Consider the following 24,959-nt stretch of genomic DNA (forward strand, 5'->3'; position numbering starts at 1 on the left):
TTTTGTTTGTGTCAATAAGTCTCTATAAAGGAAAAGTTTAACATATAAAGGAAAAGTTTAACATGTTTGGCAAAGAGATTGCATACTCTGTATGGAGCGAGTGCAAGACAAGACACTTCAGAGTATTATTATTTGAAGAATGTTCTGGCTCCTAGCTCCTTCATCTGGGAAAGTTAAGTATGCATTTGGAAATTAAATTTTCAATGCATTCCTTCACCTGGATCAGCAGTGGGGTAAATGGAATAAAAATGAAAAAAAAATTTCAGAAACAGCATTGTTAGAGATACATTGTAATGAGCTGGCTAATACAAGTTGTGTAGTAATCTTCTATGAACGATGGAATGACTTTGTTTATGAAATTCTTTGGGTTTGGTGTAAGTGAAATCACTACTCTATCTAAATGCTTTTAAGCCAAAGGTTACAAACAAGGAAAAGAACATTACAATTGTCAGTGGTTAAAAACTTTAAGCAGTACATAAAATATAGAAAGTTTTGAAGACTAAACAGACATAGAGTTTGAATTTCAAAGCGTCACTTCACCTGCTCAATTTAGGTAAACATATCAATTCAGAATCATCATCATCATCATCATCACTCTCATTCCTTAAATGCATCATTAACATGACCTTAGGGTGGTAGACCTTATAGGAAATTGCAATTCTTTTAAAATGATTATTCAACCTAGGAACCCTAGCATCACAGCATAGTTGCAGTGCATTTTATGAAGGCAGACATTGATACTTCAGTTTTTTACACACAAAGGTAAAAAAAATACAAGCATTGAGCATGCTGCTTGTAATCACACACTCAAATACCTGCCGACCGCAAGCCTTGATGCATTTCAGGACTACAACTTCTACCTAAAACACAACATGCCCTTTAAGACTGTCCAAAACAGTATGTCAAAGTACGAGGTGCAAGGAGTGCACTCTGTGAAGGGAGTGATCATAGTGCTTGTGCCACACAGGAAAATAAAGACTTTGGTCACAAAGAAAGAGGGAATGTGACACTGGCTTTCACTGCAGTGAAATACAATAAAAACCTGCATACAAGAAAGTGTGGATTAAGAACACCCAGGCTGAAATTTGGTAAAAAAGGAGCATATTATATATCAGAACACATTCAGCCTGAAAATTGTACTTATATATAAAACTCTTCCCTTTTCAGTTTAGTAGAACGAACAGTGTCTGTAGCTTTACTGTGGCATTGCAGTAAGATCTCTGTATAAATACCAGTAGTTTCACTTGCTGTGTATAGCAAATGTACAACAACTGTATTTGGAATTCAAAGTCTTATAATTACAATTATAAGTTATGTATTTCATCATAGTAAATCCCTTACATTTTTTTTAGAAGTAAAAAATTAAGAACACTTGAGAACACTTTCAGGCTGATTTCACCTAAAATACCCGATATATAAGAACCCAATCAGCCTGAACCCCGAAAACCGGTGTTCTTGTATGGAGGTTTTTACTGTACCACAGTGGTGAAGTACTGCAGCAAAGTCAAGGAAACTTGCGCAAAAGTTGTGTACAACTTGAACTGCTTAGTAAAATGCAGAGGGCAGATTTAACATTTGTGGTAAATTCTGCATCCTGATCATTTTAGGTGGAACTAGTTTTTTCTATTTGATCTTCAATGCTAATTTAGAACTGGGATGCAATAATATGAAATTATTTTTGCAGTTTCAAGTTTATTCACTTCTTTAGAGGTAGAATTTGTTTGATACTGAAGATCTTTGCATTTGATGGCTATAAAAACTTCCTACAATTCAATGATCGAGTTGGTAATCCTGACTTTAATTCCAAGAGCAACAACTTGTTTATAATTTCAAGATGACAATTTAGAAGCTTTCATAAAGCATTTAAACTTTACCATCTCATGGCTGGGTTATAATTCAGGCTTGTTAGTATTATAGTGATCACCATCCAAGTTGAAAAATCAAAATCAAAAAGAAAAAAATTTAGTTAAAATTAATTTAAAAAACATCACAAATGAAACATTTAACAACAGAGTAAAAACAGACTGACAATTAATTTTTATTTATTAATACTGTTAAATATAAAATATTTAGTATTAAATACAAATTAATTTTATTCAAAACTTTAAAATTAAGAACATCAATTTTAAAGCTATGCTTCATAAATTGAAAAATTAGCAGAACGCAATTGTCTTGTGTAAGTTTTGATTTGATTAAAATTGATAGATTGTCCCCTTGCATTATACCTATTTTAACCTTTACAATGCATAGAATTTGATTACTGTAACTGAAATCTGCTTTGCTAGTTATCTTTACTTACAGAAGAAAAAAAAAAAAGGAAAGTTCATAGAGAAATTGGGTTAATTCATTAGGTACATACGTTATATTATATTTTAAAAAAAGTAATGAATGGAAGAAAATTGGCAGAGCAGGATGCATATATTGATGACAAAATGCAACCAATACAGGTTTTGTCATGGATTGTAAAATATACTTCTCAACAGAATTAAACTAAAAACAATAATAGAGAATAATAAAGCATTAATTTTGTCTTATATTATTTGGTAATAATGTTATCTTAAATTTAAAATTGTGCCAGAATAAATTGTAAAAATAAATACACATTTAGCTAACATCCACCCTTCATTAAGATTTATTCAAGTTATGTAAAATGAATTAATTTAGAGATTCAGAAATATCTTACCAAGGAAAATTTATACTAATAGCAACACTACACAATCAGGCAAGGATTAGTTATTTATCGATTTTATCAGAACATTTATGTCAAGGAAGGACAGGTGCAAAACATTAGCTCCAGAAAGAGGTCAATTGGCCTAGGAGTCACTGTCCACTCATTCTTAACAGTCCTCTTCAAACATACAGACCAAAGGGTGAATATGTACACTCTGTGCCTTGCCTGCTTTCTTAGGCTGTGTAAGATTTCCTAGAATCAATTGAGTCAACTTTTGACTTCCTTTTGTCTGTTGATTCAAGCGAGTGTAGCAAATGTAAACAGTGACTCAAAAGTGACCTTAAAATTGACACCAATCCCTTGACTGATATAGATTTACTCGTTACAAGGGTGAAGTCACTTACAGATTGAAGGCTGAAAATGGATTTTAATTAAAATCCAAGGATGTTATGATGTGACATTAACCTTCACGACATTAATTGCTGGTGGTTAGTTGCTATCATTGGCTTTATTAAAATGATCAGAGATTAAAATGACTGAGCTGTGCCATGTGGCATGGGTGCTGATATAGAATGGTGCTTACAGTTTGATGTGCCTGGCCACCACCAAAAAAAGTCTTTGATTGTCACTTAAAAAAAATCTTCTTTCAGAATATTTGATCTTACTGCACTTTAACCTTTCATTTTGCATGCCTTCCATAAATTGCAAAGCCAGGGAAAAAGGCAATTCAAAGCACGGCCTCACAAAAACTATCACATGGAAGTAGTTAATCAGGACTTTCACATTGAATCATTTGGTGCTGGCCAGTTCTCAAAATAATCAAAGCATTGACTTTCCACAAAAAAAAAACTACTTACGAGGATTCCAACATGAGAGACTCCTTAAAGAAATGCCTTGAGGCTCTTTTAGGATCAATATCAGGACCAGATGCAATACCATCCTTCAGTTCTCCTATGCCTCGACTAGACTTCCTACGGAGTCGACTAAAGCGAGATCTCTTCTCATCTTTTGGGTGTTCACCAACAGCAGTAGGTGAAATGGCATCCTCATCAGTCAGGGGACTTGTTGGTTCCAAATTTTTAGGGTGCGATTTATCTTTGTTCACCTCTTTATCTTTACTTTTATCTCGATTACTTGTTAAGTCTTTGCCTATACTGAGAAGATCTGAAAGAGACATGCTCTTTTTTCTAGTTCGCGATAATGAAATACAATTTTCCTTCTTTCTGTGAGCCTTCGACTGTGATTCCTCTAGGTCTACACTAGTGGGATAGTGTGCCTTATCAGGTTTAACAGGAAGTCTGGAAGACTCAGAGGACCTTTTAGTAAGTTTCCCAACTTTGTACCCACGTTCTTGATGTGACATTGTAGCTTCTGCGGCTGGTGGAGAAGAAGCATCTCGAATTTTCTGTAAGATCCCATTTACATCATAATCATCTCTATCACGATGTTTTGCTAAGTTCTCAGGTCTCGTCTTTCTTGAAATCACAGGTGATGATCTCCTTGGTAGTGATATACGCTTCCGCGGTTGTTCTGTCATCGTAATAGCAGATTGGATCTTATCTTGAGCAATAAGTTGAGATTTTATCTGCGGTGGTTGTTTGGAGGGTCCATTACTTTTATAAGTTGCCTCCAAAGAGTCTGATAAGTTTTGCAAGGCTTGAGCCTCCATTTGACCCACCTGTGGAAATGAAAGATCCACGATACAGTCTTTATTTGGTGATAAATCACCTTCAGACTCAAGAGGTTCCTCAACAGAATCCTCCTCTTGTTCTCCTACATATTCACTGCTTTCACAGTCATTATCAGACACAGAAGATGAAACTCCTTTTTCAGGAGACGAAGGGGATTGGGTATTATTCTCCTCAGTAGGAGAGCGGGGTGATTCTCCACCAGAGTCTTCCTGAATTGGAGACTGAGGCTCTGATCTGACTTCATTAGTTTGTTGATAATTTTTTGGAGGAGCTAATAGAAAATCTGCAGCTGCAGTTGCAAATGGTGACTGAGCCTCTGAATCACCTGCCGAGTCATTTAATGATGCAGACGATGATGTGACAGATCCATCTTGCTCCTCTGTGGCCCTCCTCTTCATGATAATGCCTTCCCTTAAACTCGCTACACGCACAGATGTGGGCCCTTGTGGGGCTGATGAAGATCTTGATAAGGAACTGGAATCCACAACACGTGGTCTTTCCTTGGGAGGCGCAGAGGAAGACCGTGAGATCTTTCCAAGCGATTCAGACCGCGACATTGCCATTGCTCCCTCTAGCAATTGTTCATCTTCAACTGAAAGAATTTCTTCCTGTCGTTGTAAAGCTGCACCATCTTTATGATTAGTTGCTACCTCTTTACCTCTTGCTTCTGAGGAATGGGTGCTACTTGCTGTGGTCAAAGCAGAGTCAGAACGTGCACGAGAATTTAAGGTTGAAAAGTTCATTCCTAACTCGTCATCTGAATCAGACTCCACTGACATGATTGATGAGCCAGATGATCTGCGGCGTGAAGACCGAGGAAGTGCTGGCGAGAGTCCAGAGGGTGTAACAAGGCCTGAGGGACTTACAAGGTCACTGTCACTGGGATTTTGCATATGGTGTAAATTACTTGATCCCTGCCCCAATTTGGCAACCATGAACAATTTCTAACACAGGGGGAAAAAAACAAAATTAATGTTGCACTATTGAAGTTGCACCATTAACTTTATGCCATAAATTTCTCAGAAATAGTGATACCATCATTTACCTTCAATAGGGAATATAAAATTAGTTTCTAGCTTAAATACTTTCCTTTCCTCTTACTAAAAAAAAATAAGTTCTCTCATTGCATGCTTATGCTTTAAGGCATGAAACTACTAACAGAGCGGTTTGCTGAGAATATTATTATAGTAACTATTCCTGGTGTTCTAGGCAGAGACCAACATTCTAGGTTCTGAATATGCAATTATACCTGGGCCTTCTTTATTGCATCCATCCACTGCGTCTGATCACTTGAACTCCCTTGGAGGGCAAAGGCTTGAACAGCTATGTTGTACTCATTCACATAAATAAGTAAGAAGGCTCCTAAGGTAATAAAGCATTTACAGTGCATCATTTCATTTTAACTTACAAACTTACATGTACATCCTTTCTAAGGAGGCATTGACAAGTGGGAGGGGGGTGGGTGGGAGGTATGGGTGGCGGTATTTCACAATACATGCACAATGAGTATACATCCAGAAAAAAACACACAAGAGATGTACTGTGCAATTCAACTCAGGTAATAGCAAAATTTTGTCTGGCAAGACATGGAGAACATAATTTATTTTAAGGAAACACAAGGACAATAAAGAACTATACCTCCTTGATCCCTGTGGGTGACCAACTTATCCACTTGGAGAGGCTAAAAATAAGACCAGAACATCAATTAAAAAATGATCAATAATAATTAAATAATAATAATCATTAAATTCATTAATAATACATTAATAATATTACTTCATCAGAATCTGTTATGCAACTCCCTGAAAGTTGATCATGTAGAACACTATGTATAGTTAGGGATGTGTGCAAGTTTAATAACTTGAATTTGATTCCATAAGAGCCAATAGCACTTTTTGCAAACTCACCGGTTTGATCACTTTGAATTTATCACCTTTCTTTGCTTTGGTTATGAGAAGTAAATCAGTAAAGAGAAAAACATATACATCCATCTGTAAAGGAAAAAAATATTGATGCTTGTGTCAATTCAACAGATTTGACCCTCTCATTCCCGCACCTAAATCAAATTCTTTGTGCAATCTACTTCATATATCTCTTTTGATTCTACTAAATTAAGCTCTGAGAAATTTTGTTGCAGACTAACTCAACTGCCCCTTATGAGTCCACAACATTTTGACCACTGTTATGATGAATATCCTTGTCAATGAGATTTCAGACCATGCTAAACCACTGTTGATTTTTTTTTATCAAGACAGACCTTGAATGAAACAATTCTTTAATGAGCATGACACATTGCATGACACATGGATGCCGGCAGTGTTGTCTGTACTCTTATCGTTTACAGCAAATTGGCCAATCAGATTGTGACATTACTGCTGTCAGTGGTAAAATTTTTCTCTTAATTCTCATCACCTTTCTGCTCCCAAATGTATTGACACTGCACGGAGACACTGAATCTTACGCTGACGTCATTATTCAATTGAAACTCTAATAGTAGGTAGTTTGCTATTAGTGTAGTATCAGCCTTCACTCACTTTTCCTTGTTTTTCAAGAAGCCTCAGATGTCCCTCATGAATGACACTGCGATGTTGATCATCAGTTAAACCAGGCATGGGTCTGGTAAGGTCGTATGAGCTGTAATCTTGGAGAATCTATATCAGAGAGACAGAAAATATCAGAGTCAATTTGTGATAGCCTTTTTTAGTCGGTGATCATGTCTCTTACATAATTATTCTCATGACTTTAATATTTTATTCAGTAGTACTACTGCGGGAAGAAAATATTTGATGCTGGTCACTCTTAGAGGTTAACAGAATATCTGTCTTCTCAGAATTGTCCAAATAAAGTAAGGAGAAATAAGATTTCTATTCCAGTACCTTTTCCATCTCCTCATTAACAGCTTCTACAACACTGTAGTTGTTGTGAATCTTCTGCGCAGTTGTTTTGAGTTTCTCCAACTCATGCCTCTCCTTCATGGCAGCATTAACTTTACTCACAAACGTTTCTACTTTCATGCGCTGCAACACAATGGCATGACACAAATTAGCAGAAAGGTAAAAGAAGAAGACAAGAAAACAAGATACCAATTGTAGTCACACCCAAAAGAGTCCACAAGCTATCTGACAGAACTGACTTAAATAACCTGTGAGCAAGCCCTCCTTATCAGTGCTGCAGGAGGTGCCTTTCTATGCCCTATTATTGGAGCCAGGTCACATGATAGACTTCTTGATGGCTAACTTTAAACAAGGACTTTGACTTTCTTGTGAGCAAAGAAAAGATTGTGTCACATGCGCGCTATGCTAATAATGTGAGCCTGCTTGCAAGCTATGACCTGAAGGGCTTCTGCCCCTCGCTCTCAGGTTAACAAAAAACAATGCATGACATAATTAACATTATTAAAAACTAGATCATTGGATAATGCAATTCAAGACTTTATTATTGGCTTAGCCATTATGGTATATCAGCCAATATACCATAATCTACAAATATGGCAAGCGTACGTGTCAGCTTAAAATTAAAAGGGAGCTAAAAATTTAATAAAATTTAATAACTTAATTTAACATTTTTAATAAAACAATTATTCCACTCGCGCTTGTTGGATATGAGATGATTATAGCCAACTCGGCACTATACCCACCTCATTGGCTATCTATCATCTCATATCCAACGCACACTCATGGAATAATTGTTAACTATCCTAGTTTTACAGAAATCTTACCATTCTGTTGAGAACTTCTTTTACATCTTCCTCAGTGGTTTTGTTACCAATGGCTTTTAATAGAAGATGATACTTTGTAACTCTTTGCATGGGCCAAACCAGCAAGTCAGTTAACTTAAGTCGGTCAGTGCAAAACCTGTGATCTTCACACCACTACTCATGAAAGAAGAAACAACAACAATTTAATGCAATTCTTCTCTTCCAATCCATTGACAAAGTAAGGCCATTCTGTTGAATTGGGATTTTTAATGTACTAACTATAGGCTGTTTCCTTTAATGATGTTCTAAAAGAAAAAACACTATATCGAGTAACAGTTGGTACTAAATGTATTTTAGTCCTCTTACAGTGATGTAAGTCTTGAAATCTTCATTCTCAACAAGCTTTTCCTTGTAGTATTTCAAACATTTAGACTCCTCCATGCAGTACTTTATGTATGGATCAAACTGGGCCTCAAACTACACAAAAATAGCAAAGAAAAGGAACACATACATCAAAAAAGAGTAGAGAAACCTAAGCAATGATCGAAGTCAAGATTAAGGCTTTCTTATTCACAACAATTAAACCAGTAAAAAAGGGGAGAAAAACTGCAAAGAAGCACCACCTGAGCAAAAGCTCTTGAGAGGGTAGCAAAGGGTTTATACAGGAAAAATGATTAAGGTCAGAATTAATATCTGATGCATTAATTTTAAAGAAAGGCAAGCCTGATTTGTGAATTTGTGAACCAGCATGGGGCTTGATTTGTCTCCTGAAACGTAATTACCCATGAATTTTTTTTCATTTGCTCCATGATTTGAACTTTTTCCTTTTGAATTTGTAACATGTCAAAAGTTATTTAAAGTATACCTGTTGCATGATTTTTTTAAAATTCATGCATGAAATGGGATTAGCTGGGACCCACCCCCCACCCCACCCCACCCCTGCTCTCCTTTGCTACCCTCACTAAGCAACACCCTTGCAAACCTCAGTAGCTCACAAAAAGATATTCATTGAGGTTATATGTTTCCAAAGCATTTTTTTTCTCTCACCATATTGAACCCAGCTTCCATATCCAGAGGATTTAGCAGATCCTTTGTTTTCCTAGCCTGTTCAAGAAAATGGAAGAATTATACATTTTTTTTTTTTTTTTACCTTGCTGTTATCACTAAAATGCAAATAAAAATTTCATCTTTAACAAAAGAGATACAACCAAGAAGCAAGTAAAAATACACTTACATATTCAACAACTGTGCTCAGGTGTTCTGTCCAAAATGCTAAATTGACCTCATATATTTGTTCCACATTATTGAACAACTTAGAAGCATCAATCTGTGGCAAATGGAAAATAAGACATCATGATTAGAAGAAGGATACCAACAAAAAGATTACAAAGTTGGAGAACATGGTTAAAGGGCTAGAACTAAGAGGCTCAGAGAATGTAAGAAAAAGGAATTTTTGGATGGGAAAAGTACAAGGAAACTCCAATAAATAGTATTGCAAGACCATACAAAAAAACCTTCTGTGATGAAGTCTTTTGACCAGAGAAAGGAAGTACCGGTACATTGAGTTTCATATTTTATTTTTTTTCATTGTAGATCACTTAAATATAGCAGAGGCCAAAAAAAAAACCTGTTTCACAAGAGTTTAAGGGGTAATGCATTATAACCATTCACTACAAAATTTGTGCAAATCCTTGCACACATACTTTTAGCAAGAAGAGAAGTCATATACCTCCAATAGGAATCCTTCACTCTGTAAATTCCGTAGGCACTGGAGAAACAGCTAACACAAGAACAAAATGAATCACACAAAGAATACAATCATATACTTCACATTTAGGAAGTTAACAGAAAAATCACCTCCTCTTCAGTGGATATAAAACTTGGTTATATACTTTCTGTGTAGGACACTGCAATTGGTCACTGCAAAATCTTGTCTTAATACAATTCAGTATTTTTTACCTTTTTGATTACATAGAGTTTTGATATATACACTGCCTCTGTGGACAAAAGTTCCCAAATAGCTTCTTGTTGGTCTTTCTCTTTCTTTGTCATAGCCTGAAATAGATGCATGAAAATAAAAACTTGAAAATCAACTACCTACAGAACTGTATAAAGAAGACAAGACAAAGCATGCAAATTGTTTCATGACAAGGAACAACAGACATTACCCCGATGTGGCTTTCATCTACAACTTCAGTCCATGATGATTCCTGAAAAAATAAATCTCACTTTTGTAACATGTACATGGAAAACAATTGATTATCAAAGTTGGCAAAGAAGCACACTTCAAGTATTTTACCTCTTCCACTTCCATGATCTAGAAGCTAACTCATCTAAGCGACAACTGTACATTCAATTGTTGACTGCTTGTGTCAATTTAAAGATTAATGAACACAACATCATATGATTTTGTTGACTTTTCTCAGTTGTCTACTTGAAAGAGTATTACAAGCGTTAGATAATTCAGCAAAGATAACTTTACTAAGCATGTTTACTTTTAAAGTTTTCCTCCATTTAATTGTTCCTGCAATTAATCCAGAGCACCATTTGTACTTACGAGTTTAATCTGTTCTTCGATTTCATTCTTTAGCCCAGAGTCATAATCAGAACTATCCTCCAAACCATACAAGGAATATCGATCCAAGGAGTCTTTCAGAGTTCCCTTAAAAAATAATGTATTGCATATAACCTCACAGAAATCTGCAAATTTAGAGGTGTGTAATTCTTAAAGGCTTGCTTTTTTAAAAGCAAATTTACATTATTAAGTTTCATAAAAACAAAGATCAAATGACCTAAAGCCACCAAGGACAAGCTCTGTCCATTATCTCTTTCAAGCACTGAGTATCTGTGGGAGACACCACAGCATTATGGTTAGCGTGTTGGACCCCTGGTCGAAAAGTCTGTGTTTGAGACCTGATCATGTCAATGTGATATGTTCTTGGGTGAGACACTTTCCTTTTCCACCACATCTCTCAACCCAGGAGTATTAGTGGGTAGAGGCCAATTGTCAGGGAAGGCTGATGAAGTGCCGGAGGGGGGGGGAACATTGTGATGGACTAGAATCCAATCCAAGGGGGGAGGAGTGATACTCCTTGTTGTTTCATATTGATGAAACTGGGATAAGCTCTGGCTGGATGGGCCACTAAGCTGGAATACAAATTTACTCTAAGTACCATTCCCCTCTCCCCCCCCCCCCCCACACCCAAATATCAGTTCTTTAAAATGGAGTGGTGGGGATAGAGAGACTGTTGTCAAAATGACATACCTTAATGCTGGGTCTCGGTGGCTTAAACATTTCAGTCAAGCGACTACTAGCTGACTTTGGTCTTGGCACAGTGCCACCTCCACCAGGAAGAACAGGACTTGACAGTGTAGAAGGCAAGGTCCCTCCAAACTCTTTACCAAACAAAGATTCCATGTTCTTTTTGCCCTTTTGGGTCTACAATAAAACAAACAAACATATACCACAAAATTACAAAAAGTTGAATTGGAACCTGCCCCAACTAGTATGGAGAAATTCCTTATTTTGAGATGACCTCCTACTGATTGAGGAATTCTGGAAACAAATTTGCCCTTCCTCATCCAAACCAATGACCGTTTTACAGTTGTGCGCTTGGTTACCAAGCCTTTGAACAAGATCGAGTGAGACTAGAGGTGACCTATTTATGATACAAATGTTGCTGCTTTTCAAATGAAAATTATTTTGTTATTATGCAAACTAGATACTGGTCACTATCACAACAAGGTCACCTTCTAAGCCTCACTCCAAATCAAAGGCCTGGCAACTGAGTAAACCACTGTAAAATGGCCTATTGTTTAAAAAGAAGTATTTTTTACAAAGGTACTAAGGTGTGAGATAGTCTGTCCTGAGATCGGCATTCTACAGCATCCTTATATGAATTCAAACACAAACTGTCATCACAGCTTGTAGTGAGACATTACGTCCTTGAAAAGCAGCCTTAAGACATTATTTTATTAACAAGTGTTATCTTGTTTTTAGTCATTACAGCAGTTTTGCTGAGCAGAATTACTCTGTACATGTTTTTTGCATACCTGTAGGTTATGCTGAGGGAATTTTTTACCTTGTATAATTAAAGTTATAAAATAATCATTAAATCTCTTTGGTAACTTTCACCTGAAAGTGGAAGAGTTAATTGAAAAGAAATTATCATACAACTCACACTCTTATTCAATTGTTGTAGTAACTTGTCATCTTTTGAGTTCTCCTTCTCTCTGTCATCATCGAACCTTCTAATGACGCTCTTGTCTTTCCCTTTTGTTGTAAAAGAACCAGAACGTGTCAGGAAGGATGAACTTTTAGGCCGCGTGGGTGTCTCATCTGAGTTGCTCTTGTCCTCTGCATAGGAGTCCCTCATGATATTGATTACTCTTTCATCCCCTTCAAAATCCTCATTAGCTGAAAACAAATATGTGAATCCATTAGATAACATCACCACTGTTAACTAAAACAATGGACAAGGGGTGGAATTAAAAACAAAATATTACATCACAGCCAAGGGGCTGAATTGCATAATATTTCACAATGATATACTATGTTCAGAAACTATAAAAAGATAAAATATCGCTAAGATCAAGTAATACTAGGCAGGCTTGATCAATAGAATATTCACGCAGTGTTGTTTGCTAGTCGGCACATGCTTGGGATGCATGAAGGACCGCTGCGCACGCCAGGGAGATCATACTTTATGTTTTTTTTTAATGATTTTTTTCATCCTAATTTATGCATAAACAAAAGGTAAAAATGGTTTCTTGATGAGGTTTACATCCATATGTTTGTCTAACCATGTTCTTTATCTGTGCATCAAAACAAAACATTTTGTCCTATCAGAAGAAAACTGAGACAACCTCTCTGACAATTCCAATTTTACACCATTTCAAATATTGGTAGAATAAAGAATTTTGCCCATGGAAGTACCAGTTTTTTTGTTAACTAAAATTTACCACATCCCCCCCCCCCCTTTACACTCCCAAAAGCTCATTATCCAATGTCCCTTCTAGTTTATTAGATTCGCCAATGGGCAGGGACACTGCAACAGCTTGTGCCAATTACTGCAGGCCCAGTAAACCCACCCCACCCCACCCCAGGGGAGGAGATCCATCACACAGTAATCTTGTGCATAGGAAATTAACGTCTCCTGCCCCTAACCCTGCAGGAGACAGGACCTCCATTTATTCGTCCCTATCCAAGAAGACTAGAATATCTAACCATTTCTTGATGTTATAGAAAGGTAGCACATTCTCCTCATTTTACCAATCATACACTCATTACTAATTTTGCTGAGACAAGGGTGATAAATCAATTAAATATTAATAATCTTATCTCCTCTCATCAATTTTCCCTGATATTATAAGGAAAAATTATTTATTGGCCATTCCTGGGAGTGAAAGGGCTACAACTTTAAAATTTCACTACTCCTGATTGTCGAAAAAACAATTTTTTTTCCTTTTCCTATGATACCCTGTGTATTAATCCAAACAACACTTCCCCCATTTAGCAAATTAGAGCAGAAGTCCCAAAAAAGCCAGTACACATCCCTACCTCTAACATGAAGAGTATTTCCACCCAGCGGAAAGGTGTCAAAGGCTAGTGGTAAGGGGGTGTTAGATGAGTCCAGAAAGACAGAATGAGTTGAAAATAAAAATTCTTGTGCTTCAAAAAGAGGTTCAATAGAGTCCCTGAAATGAAAATCATTCATCAGTTGAAGTTGTACATAAAATTTTCCATGGACTGGAGAGATGTACCACAAGCAAAATACAGTGTATACAATGTAAGTTGGGGTGACTTTCATTGGTCAATCTCAAGACAAACTGATACACATTTCTTTCTCTTAGTGACATTGACAAAGTCTTCAAATGAAGGAAGATGAAGACTGAACTAGTTTGAAATCATTTGAGCCCAAAATCATCTTATTATACAACATACAAACTAAAAACAATTCAAGTAAAACACTGTTAGAGAACTAAGAGATCAGGACAAGTAAACAACAACGCTTGTTAACAAGAGAACTTGTCACATCATTGAATAGAAAGTATTGAACCTTTACACTCTTACATCGATCAATATCCACATTCTCCACACTCTTTTCTGTACATTTCTTTTAGTACCACAAGGAGAATTTGTGAAACAATCAAAGCTTCTTAGGTTGGCAACCATTTCCTTTATTCTTATGATCTTAATGTCATTGAATGATTTAGCAGTATCAATGTCCAGAGAAATAGATGCCAGCAGGGCGTATAGCTAGCATGAGGCAAGACAAGGCAATTGCCATGTCTTGATTTTGGCCTTTTCCTTTTTTTTTTTTTTGTACCAGTATTGCTCAGCAATAAAAAAAGTGAACTTCCACACTTGCCCAAGATTGACTTTTCTAAAGAAAAGTGCCACAGAAAATGCTTGAAAGAGCATTTCTGAGCCTCTAGATTTCAAAATTTTCTAGGGGAGGCATGCCAGATCCGAAACTTGCCTCGTCTCGTTCTGAAGTCTGGCTACGGCCCTGGATGCCAGTTGCTCTTAGGCTTAAAAGGCCAGGCTCAACACTAACAGTAGCCAACTTATAGCCACAGATTAGCAGAAATTCAGTTTTGGCAAGTGGTTTTCGATTTACACTAGGCGAATATGGCTTGTAAACAAACTGAAATTGTTGTAACATCTAAGATGTCACTAGCCACTTGGCTAGTTACGTTGAAAACTTAGTGTGAAGCCCTGAAAAGGGTTAATAATCTCAACAATATATAATAAATTTTAAAAATTTATATGTACGAATATAATGTAAAATTGTGAGTGGCTTGAAATCAAACTCATTTACCTCAAAGACTTTCCTTTCAAAGCAGGCACTACTTCTACGTGGAGTTCTCCACTTTTGTTGTCAAAAAATTTAATGCTGAAAAATTCCCTTCCTGGGTCCTATGGAAAGAAAAAAAATCCTTAAAAAATGTATCCATTTAGGAGAGACTGCTGACCATCTTCAACGAGAAATACTTGCATAAGGGGATTCCCATAACCTTTTACCGGAAGGGCTGCAAGGGGAAGTGGAGGTTACTAGATGGTCACACAAGGCATATATAAACCCAAAAGTGAGGTGGTAGATGGTCACACAAGGCATATATAAACCCAAAAGTGAGGTGGTAGATGGTCACACAAGGCATATATAAACCCAAAAGTGAGGTGGTAGATGGTCACACAAGGCATATATAAACCCAAAAGTGAGGTGGTAGATGGTCACACAAGGCATATATAAACCCAAAAGTGAGGTGGTAGATGGTCACACAAGGCATATATAAACCCAAAAGTGAGGTGGTAGATGGTCACACAAGGCATATATAAACCCAAAAGTGAGGTGGTAGATGGTCACACAAGGCATATATAAACCCAAAAGTGAGGTGGTAGATGGCCACATACTAGCTTAGGCTAGAAGTCCGACAAAAGAAACTGTTGCAGAAACCTATACAACTTTCAGTTTTCAAACTTTCAGGACACTGTCTAATACACCCACAAAGGAAGTAATTCCAAACAAGTATATAATTATATGCACTTTCTAAGTTTCACATTTTAGAAATGTAAATAGCCAAAATGAATTTTTCAGCAACTTATAATTATTATAATACAGTTAAGTAAGGTGATCTGCTGCTGAAAGATGAAGACTTTCAAGACAATACACTATAATGTAACTGGAGGGTAAAGGAATGATAATTTCTAATTTTTCAACTGTAGGGCTCAAAATAATATATACACTAAGATGCAATCAAATCAAATACACTCATCCAGCATTTCCTAAAATATCTGTGGACCAAGTTGTCTTATCTGTTACTAAACAAAGTGTTCAAAGATGACAAAGACAAAATTTTTCATTTCAAACCCACTTCAGTATTATGGCGTCTTGGTTTTTTCTTTGCTGCTACATTTATTTTGAACATTCGTTTTCCAGAGGAATACCCCCTGTTCTTCTTTTCCCTGTTGAAGAACACAGGCAAAGATTGTAATGAAAAGACTTACAACTGTTTGTTTTTAACTGGCCTGACCACAATCTCTACCAAAAAACATGTCTGAGAATGAATTTATATACATTAAGTTGTCTGATATCTAAATGTATCTGATATTTCCTATACAATAATAATTAACTTATAGCAATTATAGTAATATGGAAGACATTTGTTTCCCTTCACAAAATAAGTAACTAATTATAAATCTAGAGATTACATTTTGAGTTCAGTTCTACATATAACCAATTTTAAATTCATACCCATACAACCAAAAGGGAATAGTAGAAAGACTGCTTGAATATTTAAGATTGAAGTGAAATGGAAAAAAACCATCTGTTAATTAGGGCTCATTCGCAATCTTCTCCGTTACCGGTCAGTCTTACCACACCAAAAACAACACAACAATATTTTTAATTGGCTAAGAAGTTAATTTTGCTATTTTTATAAATGCAGGCTAATGTTTTGGAGCTAAAAGGTACATAAAGCCATTGTTCAATATTGGATTAATATCGAAATTCTTCCATATAATAAAGCAAAACTCGTGCCAATGTACAGATCCTTCCTCCGAAATCTTTATCGCGAGAGCTTCTTCGGTCTAAAAGAGATTGCCAAAATTTTTGTTTAGTCTCCACTTATGTTCACATAATTATTTGCACATTCTTGGGGACAAAAAGGCAGCAAAAGTTAAGAAAAGTACACAAATATCAGATGCAGTTAAGTCTCCTCGTTTATATTCATTCCTATGATTAGAACTTTATGAAAAGAGCCATGCTTTTCAATTTTAAAGTAACGGAGGCAATGAAGTCTAGGGTGATATCTGATTGTGATATAAGAAAATTTTGACTGAAAACGAAGTGACCTTTTGACAATTCTTCAATTGACTATGTTAAAAATATACATTACTGTATCATCAAATATTGGCAACTTAATATTGACTGCACTTCACCTAGCTACAAGCACAACTAGAGTCGAGTATACAATTTTATTAATATCAATAGTGTTCTTCTCCTTTTCAGGCAAACACTGGTTAAATTTATTGCCTGTGAACCCCTTATTACAGCCAAAAATTGCTTGGAATTCTTGAATTCTTAAAAGGTTAAAGTGCACCCATTTGAAATTAATTTTATTTGTCACACTCAAAATAAGGGAGAACACAGCATCAATGAATAAATCAGTAATGACAATATAACTGAGCTAACATTAGTAAAAATTAATAATAAACGATTATTCCACAAGCAGGTGTTGGATATGATATCATGATAGATTAGCCAACTAGGCCCAAAAGATCAAGTTGGCTATAATAAATAATCTTTTATCCAACAAGTGCCAGAGAAATAATTGTTTATATGATCAAATTTGCCCAAAAATATAAATATACATTCAAATAAATTTTTTAGCTCCATTTTAGTTTTGAGCTGACATAATACACTTTCCCATGTTTGTGGAGCATGGTATATGGTGGCTCATAACCCATGATGGCTAAGCCAATGAAAACTATTAATTAAAATTGCATTATTCAATGAATCAGTTTTTAATAGTGAGTACTATATAATTTGTGCAACTTACACTTTCTGTTCAGATTCAACATCCTCCTCATTTCCTGAATCTGAACCTGCTGAATGGCTTGATAGCGTCCTTATAATATTTGTACTTGGCCTCTCTGAGGAGGAAAAATAAGAAAATTATAAACCTGCTGAGTCTAAAGATTTAACCTGGAAATTTTTCTCTTAAGCCATCACAGCATCACCCTCCCAATTAAAAAATTGTTCTCCTTCCCCAATCAAATCAATTGTCCTCCCCCCTCCAAAAAAGAAAGCTTTTGTTTAGTTTCTGTCAAGATGTGGTTGCCTAAAAAATACTTTGAGAAATGGCAAGTCAGACCAGTTTGTAAAACCAAAATCAATTAGATTTGAGTAAATCTGGAAACATAACAGCACTTGTACATAACAAATGCTTTGAGAAATGGCAAGACTAGATTGCATTAACCAAAATCATTTTGGCAATACAACAGTGGAGCAAAACCTTTGAAAGCCAGTTGATCCCTTTTACAAGGCTGGACACTAACTTTTTAACTTACTAGCCAAGTGACTAGTGACATCTTAAATTTTACAATATTTTACTAGCCAAACTAGCTAGTGGAAATGGAAAACCACTAGCCAAGACTGAATTTCTACTAGTCTGTGGCTAGTGGGCTACCATTAGTGTGTGTGGAGCCCTGCTTTTATCCAGAAGATTTGCTGAACCAATTAATTATGGGAGACTGGGAGACTCATTCTGTTCCGGAAGACTCCAGGATAATCCAAGAGAGTTGGCATGTATTCTTATGGCAGTGACAAGGAAAATTTGTGTGACAATCAGGAGCTTCTTTTAATTAGAATTAAATTCTTTAAATTTAGAAATTAAATGCTTGTCACTGTAAGGGTCCCTGAAAAGGTTTTTCAACAACATGTAAGAATAACGGCACCAAGATTTGATACTGGACAATGATGAATTTTTTCAAGGTGACTGTTAAAACTTCAGGCTGAACACTAACCCGGTACATCGAACCGTGCATGATTGAAACCAGCACTAAGATGGTGGACTTCGTCACATCTCAAACACAACAGTAAAGGATTTCCGTAGTTTGTTTCTTGGCAGTCTTCATGATGACAAACCTAGTTTGAGAAATTATTACATTATTTTAAATAGCAATATAAGATCAAAATGAAAATGGTGCACATTTAGCGAGGTACATATCTGTCCAAACTGGACAATTTCATAACTGTAGAAAAAAAAAATTAGATTATGTTACATGCTTGAAATATCTGACACAGCCAATACACAAAATCTTGACCAATTTTGGTCTACGCTCAGAACACATACAGGGTATACTGTCTATCGACACGTAATTCTCCCAGTTTTGAAGGTTACCTCAACTGATGGCTTCATGATACAATCAATCAATCAATCCTACTTGAGGGCATAATCGTAGCTTTGAAAAAAAAAATTGTGCCAAATGCACATGCAAGGAGAAGTGACTCTTTGTGCAACACATGGTCTCACCCAGCTCAAAAAATAGACAAAACTTCATGCTGTGAACTCAAGGAGAAGTGCTGTGCTTTAGCTATAACTGGCCATGGAATGACGTCAAGTAATACTGAACTGCATCAAAAATGCAAGCAGTTGCAAATAAAACAATGGTACATGGAGAAAATTCTGGAAAGAACACCAAGGATTCACCCTGATGATGGGAAAGAGCCAAAAACGTTTGGTTTAAACATTTTAATAATTTTTTCTTAATCTTTTAGCCTTGTATATATGATACCAAGGATTCACTTGATCGCTTTTAAAAATCACAGCAGACATCGTGACTGTTTCTAAAGAAAAGCTTTTCTGTACATAATTAATAATTTTAAATGTGCTAAAAAAAAACCATGGATATAATTTTAGCATACAACTTTGTAAACATCACTTTTCTATGCGGGAAGGTATACTTCAAATACTAAAATAATAACAACAAAGAACCTGCACTCTAAAAAGGCCAGAGAGAATTATTTTGTCTATTCTAATCTTACACAACATTGTTAGAATTTTCCAAATTCTTTCCTTTCTGGGAAAACAACAGACAAATTGTGCATGTGCAGACGAGTATCAAAAGGAAATTAACAAAGAGTATTTCTGGTTAACCAAGGTCACATCTATCTTATATTAAACAAAGAAAGTCAAATTGGATAAGAGTGAATGAATGATTGAAATATTGATTTAAACATTGAGATTTGAAGTGTGACTTCAGCTAGTTCCCTTCCTATCAGAGTAAAGCTAAGGTTAGGAAGGACTTCATATCAAACATACAGCCAACTAAATTGAATTAAATAAAGCAAAGTTAACTTATCTTCTAAAAAAAGAGTGAATCTCCAAAACCACAGTACACCAGACAATTTGCAAGATATTTTTGGATAAATTTTCCTTCACCACTTCTAAATTCTTTGAATTCATAAAACAAGATCTAGAGTAGCCATTGTTTTTCAAAGCATACCAAAAGAGGAAAATTTACCAAACGCAAATAGTTTCCAAGTACTCAACATGATCAAAGTTTGAGATTAAATCTGTTTCAGCTTTAAAAGAGAAAAAAAGAGAATTTGAAATTCAAGGAAAACACATTTTAATAGGCCAATGATGATCACATTATCAAATTCATGCTTGAACTCATGTCTGCTGTTGTGAAAGAATGTGTTAGCCTATTGTCTGCTATAATCTCGTCAAATAAACATTTTAAGAAACATGCACTTGCTGAACTTTCTATGACCTTCAAATGCAGATGGAAAATTTGCATAGCCCACACCACACACTACTAAGTACCATAATTCACTTCTGTGAGTTTCAACATATTAATACAGTCTTCTGTTCACAAAAAGACACATTAGTAATATCATACAAAGCACCTGTGGAATACAAACTGTTAATTACAAATATTTAATTTGGACAACACTTGAACAATATCAACTGGATATAATCATTAATAGTCTTGTTTCCTGTTTTCAAAGTGGATACCAAACATTTTTAAAAAAGGAAAACGTATAGAGACTTAGTCGAAGAAATCTGTGTTTAATTTAACAAGAGAAAAACTAACAAATGTTTGTTCTTCTGTCTCCAGTGATTGAGAAGTTGATAAAGAAGTTATTAACTTGTCATGACCCTGATATACCCAAAGAAAATCTCTGACCTTTCACCACAACCATCTTCATAAAAGTGAAAATTTCACCTCAGGTAATATTAATTCATGATTTAGACATAGCTTAAACAGCTGCCTGTTCTCCAGAATTTCCACCAAAATCAACAGGAAATGATCTTTGATTTCACTAGTTTGTGTGAAAATTTCTGTGTAGAAAAAGTGTTTGTCACTGACATGAAAATTATAGAATATGGGAACTTTCTGTGCTAATAACACAGTTTATGATAGTAAAGTATTTCTTTAAGTCATAAAGCAATAACTATTGACATCAGCACAACACATCACCAAAATATAAGCAGTCTGTACTAGATTGTCTTTCTGAGAAATGTAACACAGACAATGTATACATTTTACAGAGTTAATTTTGATGTTAATTTTTTTTCTAACAAACTTCAAAAAAGCCTCCAAGTCAAAAACCAAACATCCACGCTTAACTTTGCTGAAGAACCTCTAAGACAATTTAAAACAAGACAATATTTGGGAACTTTTGTATTAGTTAAATTGAATCCCTAAGAGCACTACATGCATTTGGACATGATGACTTGTAGAGGACCCTTGATATACATGCCTCAGAACTAAATCAGATACAAAGGTTATCTCTATCTAAACTAACTGTAAAATTGAGAAATATGAGCAACTGCCTTGAGTAAATTAAAAAAAAAAAAAAAAACCATAACCATTTTCTAGACCCGGCTGCATAAAAACAACAGAAAGAAAGTAAGAGCACTGGAAATCTTCAGTATCATTTTAACAAAGAAAAAAAATTGGATTTTTTTTTAAAGTTCATCTTCAAGGTAATTATAACCTATCAATTTCCTTTTCCTTACACCTAATGGTCCATTAATGTTCAAAATCTGTTGGTGAGGTATATAGGATAAAGTTCTGAAGCTTGATGGACCAGCAACAGCTGTGATTGTTTTTAGATTCTACAAAGTGAATCCAGTGCATTCACAGATTTAGCTTTCAGCACAGTCATGATAATCTCATTGGAAGGAGACAAAAGTTGTTCTCTGTGCCCAGTTTGTACTTAATTCACAACTGACGAAAGGAGATTATAAGGGTGTGTGAATGACAGTAATTTACAATACAGAATTTGCTCAATTAAAGAGAAAAAAACATGAAATGGCATAACTGTAGGTAATCCAGTAACATTCTTATCCAATTAATTTTGCCTAAATGCTTACTCATTTATAATTTTCCACTCCAGCTCTTTACAGCAGAAAAAAAACCTCAGTTTGTGTTTATCCTGAATATGAGAAACTCTACATGTATAATGTGGCTATTAAAGTATATAAATGAATTAAGGCTGATAGTTTCGAAAGAAACTGTTTGGGGCTGCGTCAGTGGGGGTAAATCATTTGGATATATCAACAAAGTTGAAATGGTAAATTGGCCACCGTAACGATTACAAAAGCTGACGTTTCGAGCGTTAGCCCTTCGTCAGAGCGAATGAAGTATATAGCTATTAAAGTATATTAAAGTATATAGCTAACTTTGACAAACTTGTAGTGTTCTTATACAGTTTGTTTTGATAGTAAGACGAAACCAGGTAAAAAAACCTGTAACAGTGATTCAAAATGAGAAAATATATTCAAGAGCCTTTTCTACTGATGCACTTAAAAATTAGAGAAACTTTAATATCTTGGAAAATTTACGACCACTTTGAACTTAAAACCATAGCTCAATTTGTGAAAATTGTCAAAAATATCAGGTTCCCTTGAAATTACAGGTTAACTTGGCATGAAAAAGAAAAATCACCCCCTAATTGAGCATTACTGCAACAATGATATCACAACTTTTTCCAATAAGTTTGTACCACAATACATCAATAAAATCTAATGAAATTCAAGCTATAAAGGAGAAGAATCACCCCCGTATACATCAATGTTCTGCTACAGAAAATTTTGAAACTTGATCCGAATTTAATTACAGGTAATTTAATAATTGGATGGTGTTATATTATTAGCATGAAAATATGTCTAGAAACATTCATTTTCCTGAACAAAAGATAAGTCTGGAAATAAGATTTCTGTGAGTCTGTCATGTGGTTTTCGTTTGAAGTAGATTACACCCAAGCTCTCATCTAAAGAAAACATGACATCAATTGATAGCATGACCTGGGATGCGACAACCGTGAAATAGGAGTACCAAGATGACAGAAAAACCCTTGCTGGTTCTTAAAATAAAACTTGTAGGTTGTTTTAAGATTTCCCTCATGTGAGCAATTAAAACACCCCGTAAATAAAGGCGTAAATTGTTCCCCTACCTAAATCAATCCAAGTATATCAATAGAGATATGATATTATTTTTCTCAGACATGTTGTTCATCCAATGAGTATAAAATAATGCCGTGATTCATTTATTTAATAAAAACGTGACTCATTTCTCAGTTATCGCTGAAAGAGAAGTTTTCGATCCGACTATAGTTCTGTGACAATCCAACGGACTGTGCAGGTAAGCTAATAGACATCATGTGAAATGCATATGCAAATCGAAAGGAGGCTACCTTTTTTAAAAAATAGTCAAATTGCAACAATGTGAACCGTAAAACAAAATCACTGATGTGGTGTTATTTTTACAGATTAAAAAATAGAGCTTACCTTAACGGCAAAATCCCTCTCCGTTTGAACATTGCTCGAGCACAATCTGCCCTGACAAAGCCTTCTATCTCCTATAATTTTGAAACGGTTCAGAGATTGCATCAAACAAAGGCCTTTATATATTTAAGTTTATATTTGGGCGCCTCTGCAGCTATAGCATCACGCTGGATAAATACACTTTGTGCGAGAAATTCTAACCCCGCTGTGCCTGATTACAAGAAATCACGTTCCTTAAGAACGTATCCTTCGGTTTTCAATTCAGTTGGGTACAGAAGGATTAAGTATTTAGTTTTGAATTAAAAATTCCCACAGTAGGCATGCACTAAACGCACGAACAGCTCATCCCGCGTTCGATTCGAAATACATTTTCTATTTACATAACATATCAAAGTCATGCAAAACATGCTGAACACTTTTTTGGGGTGCATAATCACTCTCCTTTGTTGAACGACCTCCAGTAACCGTGGAATTAAAAAAGATTTGTGTACTCAATAGCTTCACAACTACGAGCCATCTTCGAATTAACTTGATCAAACAATCAACTTATGTCATCTTCGACGCTTTCCTAACGCCTCGGGGATGTTTTGTCGATGATTATTCACAATTTTGAGACAGTTTGATTGAATTTAACCCCATTTTAACGTTCCTAAGCGAGGATATCGTTAGATTGGGGAAGAAATAAACAAATATCGAAAAATCTATTTAATATATAAGGCTTACATTGACATATAGCATTTTCATGTAGTACTTTCTCTATGTAAAGACCACAAAGAAATCTATCGAGGCTTCCTATTAATCAAGAGACGTTAGTTAAACAAATAAATATAAAGAAACCATGTTAAAAGACATACCTTTATCGTACTGGCCGTGATTATCCCGACCTGCAGAAAACAAGAGTAATGTCACGTTTATAGTTGAAGGGACGCTTTGCACCATAGCAGCTATCGGTTCACCGGGCAAAACTGACACGAGATTCTCTTGCCGAACAAGTAACGTTTGGCTAATTCAAAACATAGAGCTCTTAGTACAACACTTAAATCCCTTCTGACACGATCAAGGCTTTATCGGTTCGTTGTTTTGTAAAGAGAGCACGATTTCAAACAAATCTGACAACTTTAACAATAGCCGAAGGTGTACAACCCTACTACACTGGTACATCCTTTGCATATAAAACGAAGACACTAGAAAACACCGGTCTTAGAGTCCTCACCGATTTCGGGCATATCGTCAAGAAATAAGCCCAAACGCTACATCCGATCTCATTCCTTACGCAGCAATGGTAAATTAAGCCGGGCTGTCTTCAGGAAGGAACAGTCGGCAAAAAACTCAACAGGACCTTATTTTTTCCCACTCAAAACAACACTGAAATCCTGTCGACCGCTCTCAGTAGTGTCTATGACGGCTCTTCGATCATCGTAGATTAGAAACGGTAATTCGAACCCTTTGCACGTGCTTGGATCAATTCAGTTATGAACTCTTAAGCAAGTATGGGTGTCTCTTGCACGTTCCGAGACGAAGTGTTGAGTTACTTGGGGAAAATGATCGAGACGCAACCACAACTTGTCACAAGATTCCAACATGCAAATTCTGA

The 24,959-nt window shown here is 35.7% G+C and overlaps 1 protein-coding gene across 3 annotated transcripts in view; it reads right to left on the reverse strand.

Annotated features, from left to right (window-relative positions):
• Positions 1–24,959, reverse strand: part of LOC111328575 (pleckstrin homology domain-containing family G member 5) — a 26,614-nt gene extending 1,655 nt beyond the window's left edge. The window contains exons 1-26 of one of the 3 annotated variants that reach the window (XM_088729978.1): positions 24,579–24,959; positions 24,220–24,249; positions 23,369–23,439; positions 18,591–18,711; positions 17,624–17,717; positions 15,938–16,028; positions 14,884–14,981; positions 13,620–13,756; positions 12,241–12,476; positions 11,325–11,498; positions 10,617–10,721; positions 10,228–10,269; positions 10,019–10,114; positions 9,789–9,839; positions 9,294–9,386; positions 9,107–9,163; positions 8,426–8,536; positions 8,081–8,233; positions 7,239–7,379; positions 6,897–7,013; positions 6,270–6,353; positions 6,001–6,043; positions 5,612–5,724; positions 3,529–5,306; positions 816–860; positions 1–217 (exon numbers count right to left, since the gene is read on the reverse strand). The exon at positions 1–217 is cut by the window's left edge and continues 558 nt beyond it. In XM_088729978.1, the coding sequence (XP_088586104.1) occupies positions 857–860; positions 3,529–5,306; positions 5,612–5,724; positions 6,001–6,043; positions 6,270–6,353; positions 6,897–7,013; positions 7,239–7,379; positions 8,081–8,233; positions 8,426–8,536; positions 9,107–9,163; positions 9,294–9,386; positions 9,789–9,839; positions 10,019–10,114; positions 10,228–10,269; positions 10,617–10,721; positions 11,325–11,498; positions 12,241–12,476; positions 13,620–13,756; positions 14,884–14,981; positions 15,938–16,028; positions 17,624–17,717; positions 18,591–18,711; positions 23,369–23,439; positions 24,220–24,249; positions 24,579–24,591 (4,053 nt within the window). In that variant the 5' untranslated portion in view covers positions 24,592–24,959 and the 3' untranslated portion in view covers positions 1–217; positions 816–856. The remainder of the gene's footprint in view (positions 218–815; positions 861–3,528; positions 5,307–5,611; positions 5,725–6,000; positions 6,044–6,269; positions 6,354–6,896; positions 7,014–7,238; positions 7,380–8,080; positions 8,234–8,425; positions 8,537–9,106; positions 9,164–9,293; positions 9,387–9,788; positions 9,840–10,018; positions 10,115–10,227; positions 10,270–10,616; positions 10,722–11,324; positions 11,499–12,240; positions 12,477–13,619; positions 13,757–14,883; positions 14,982–15,937; positions 16,029–17,623; positions 17,718–18,590; positions 18,712–23,368; positions 23,440–24,219; positions 24,250–24,578) is intronic. The other 2 variants (XM_022933039.2, XM_022933038.2) reach the window with 2 other exon arrangements.

Source organism: Stylophora pistillata, chromosome 8 (genome assembly GCF_964205215.1).
Source record: "Stylophora pistillata chromosome 8, jaStyPist1.2, whole genome shotgun sequence".
NCBI lineage: Eukaryota > Metazoa > Cnidaria > Anthozoa > Scleractinia > Pocilloporidae > Stylophora > Stylophora pistillata.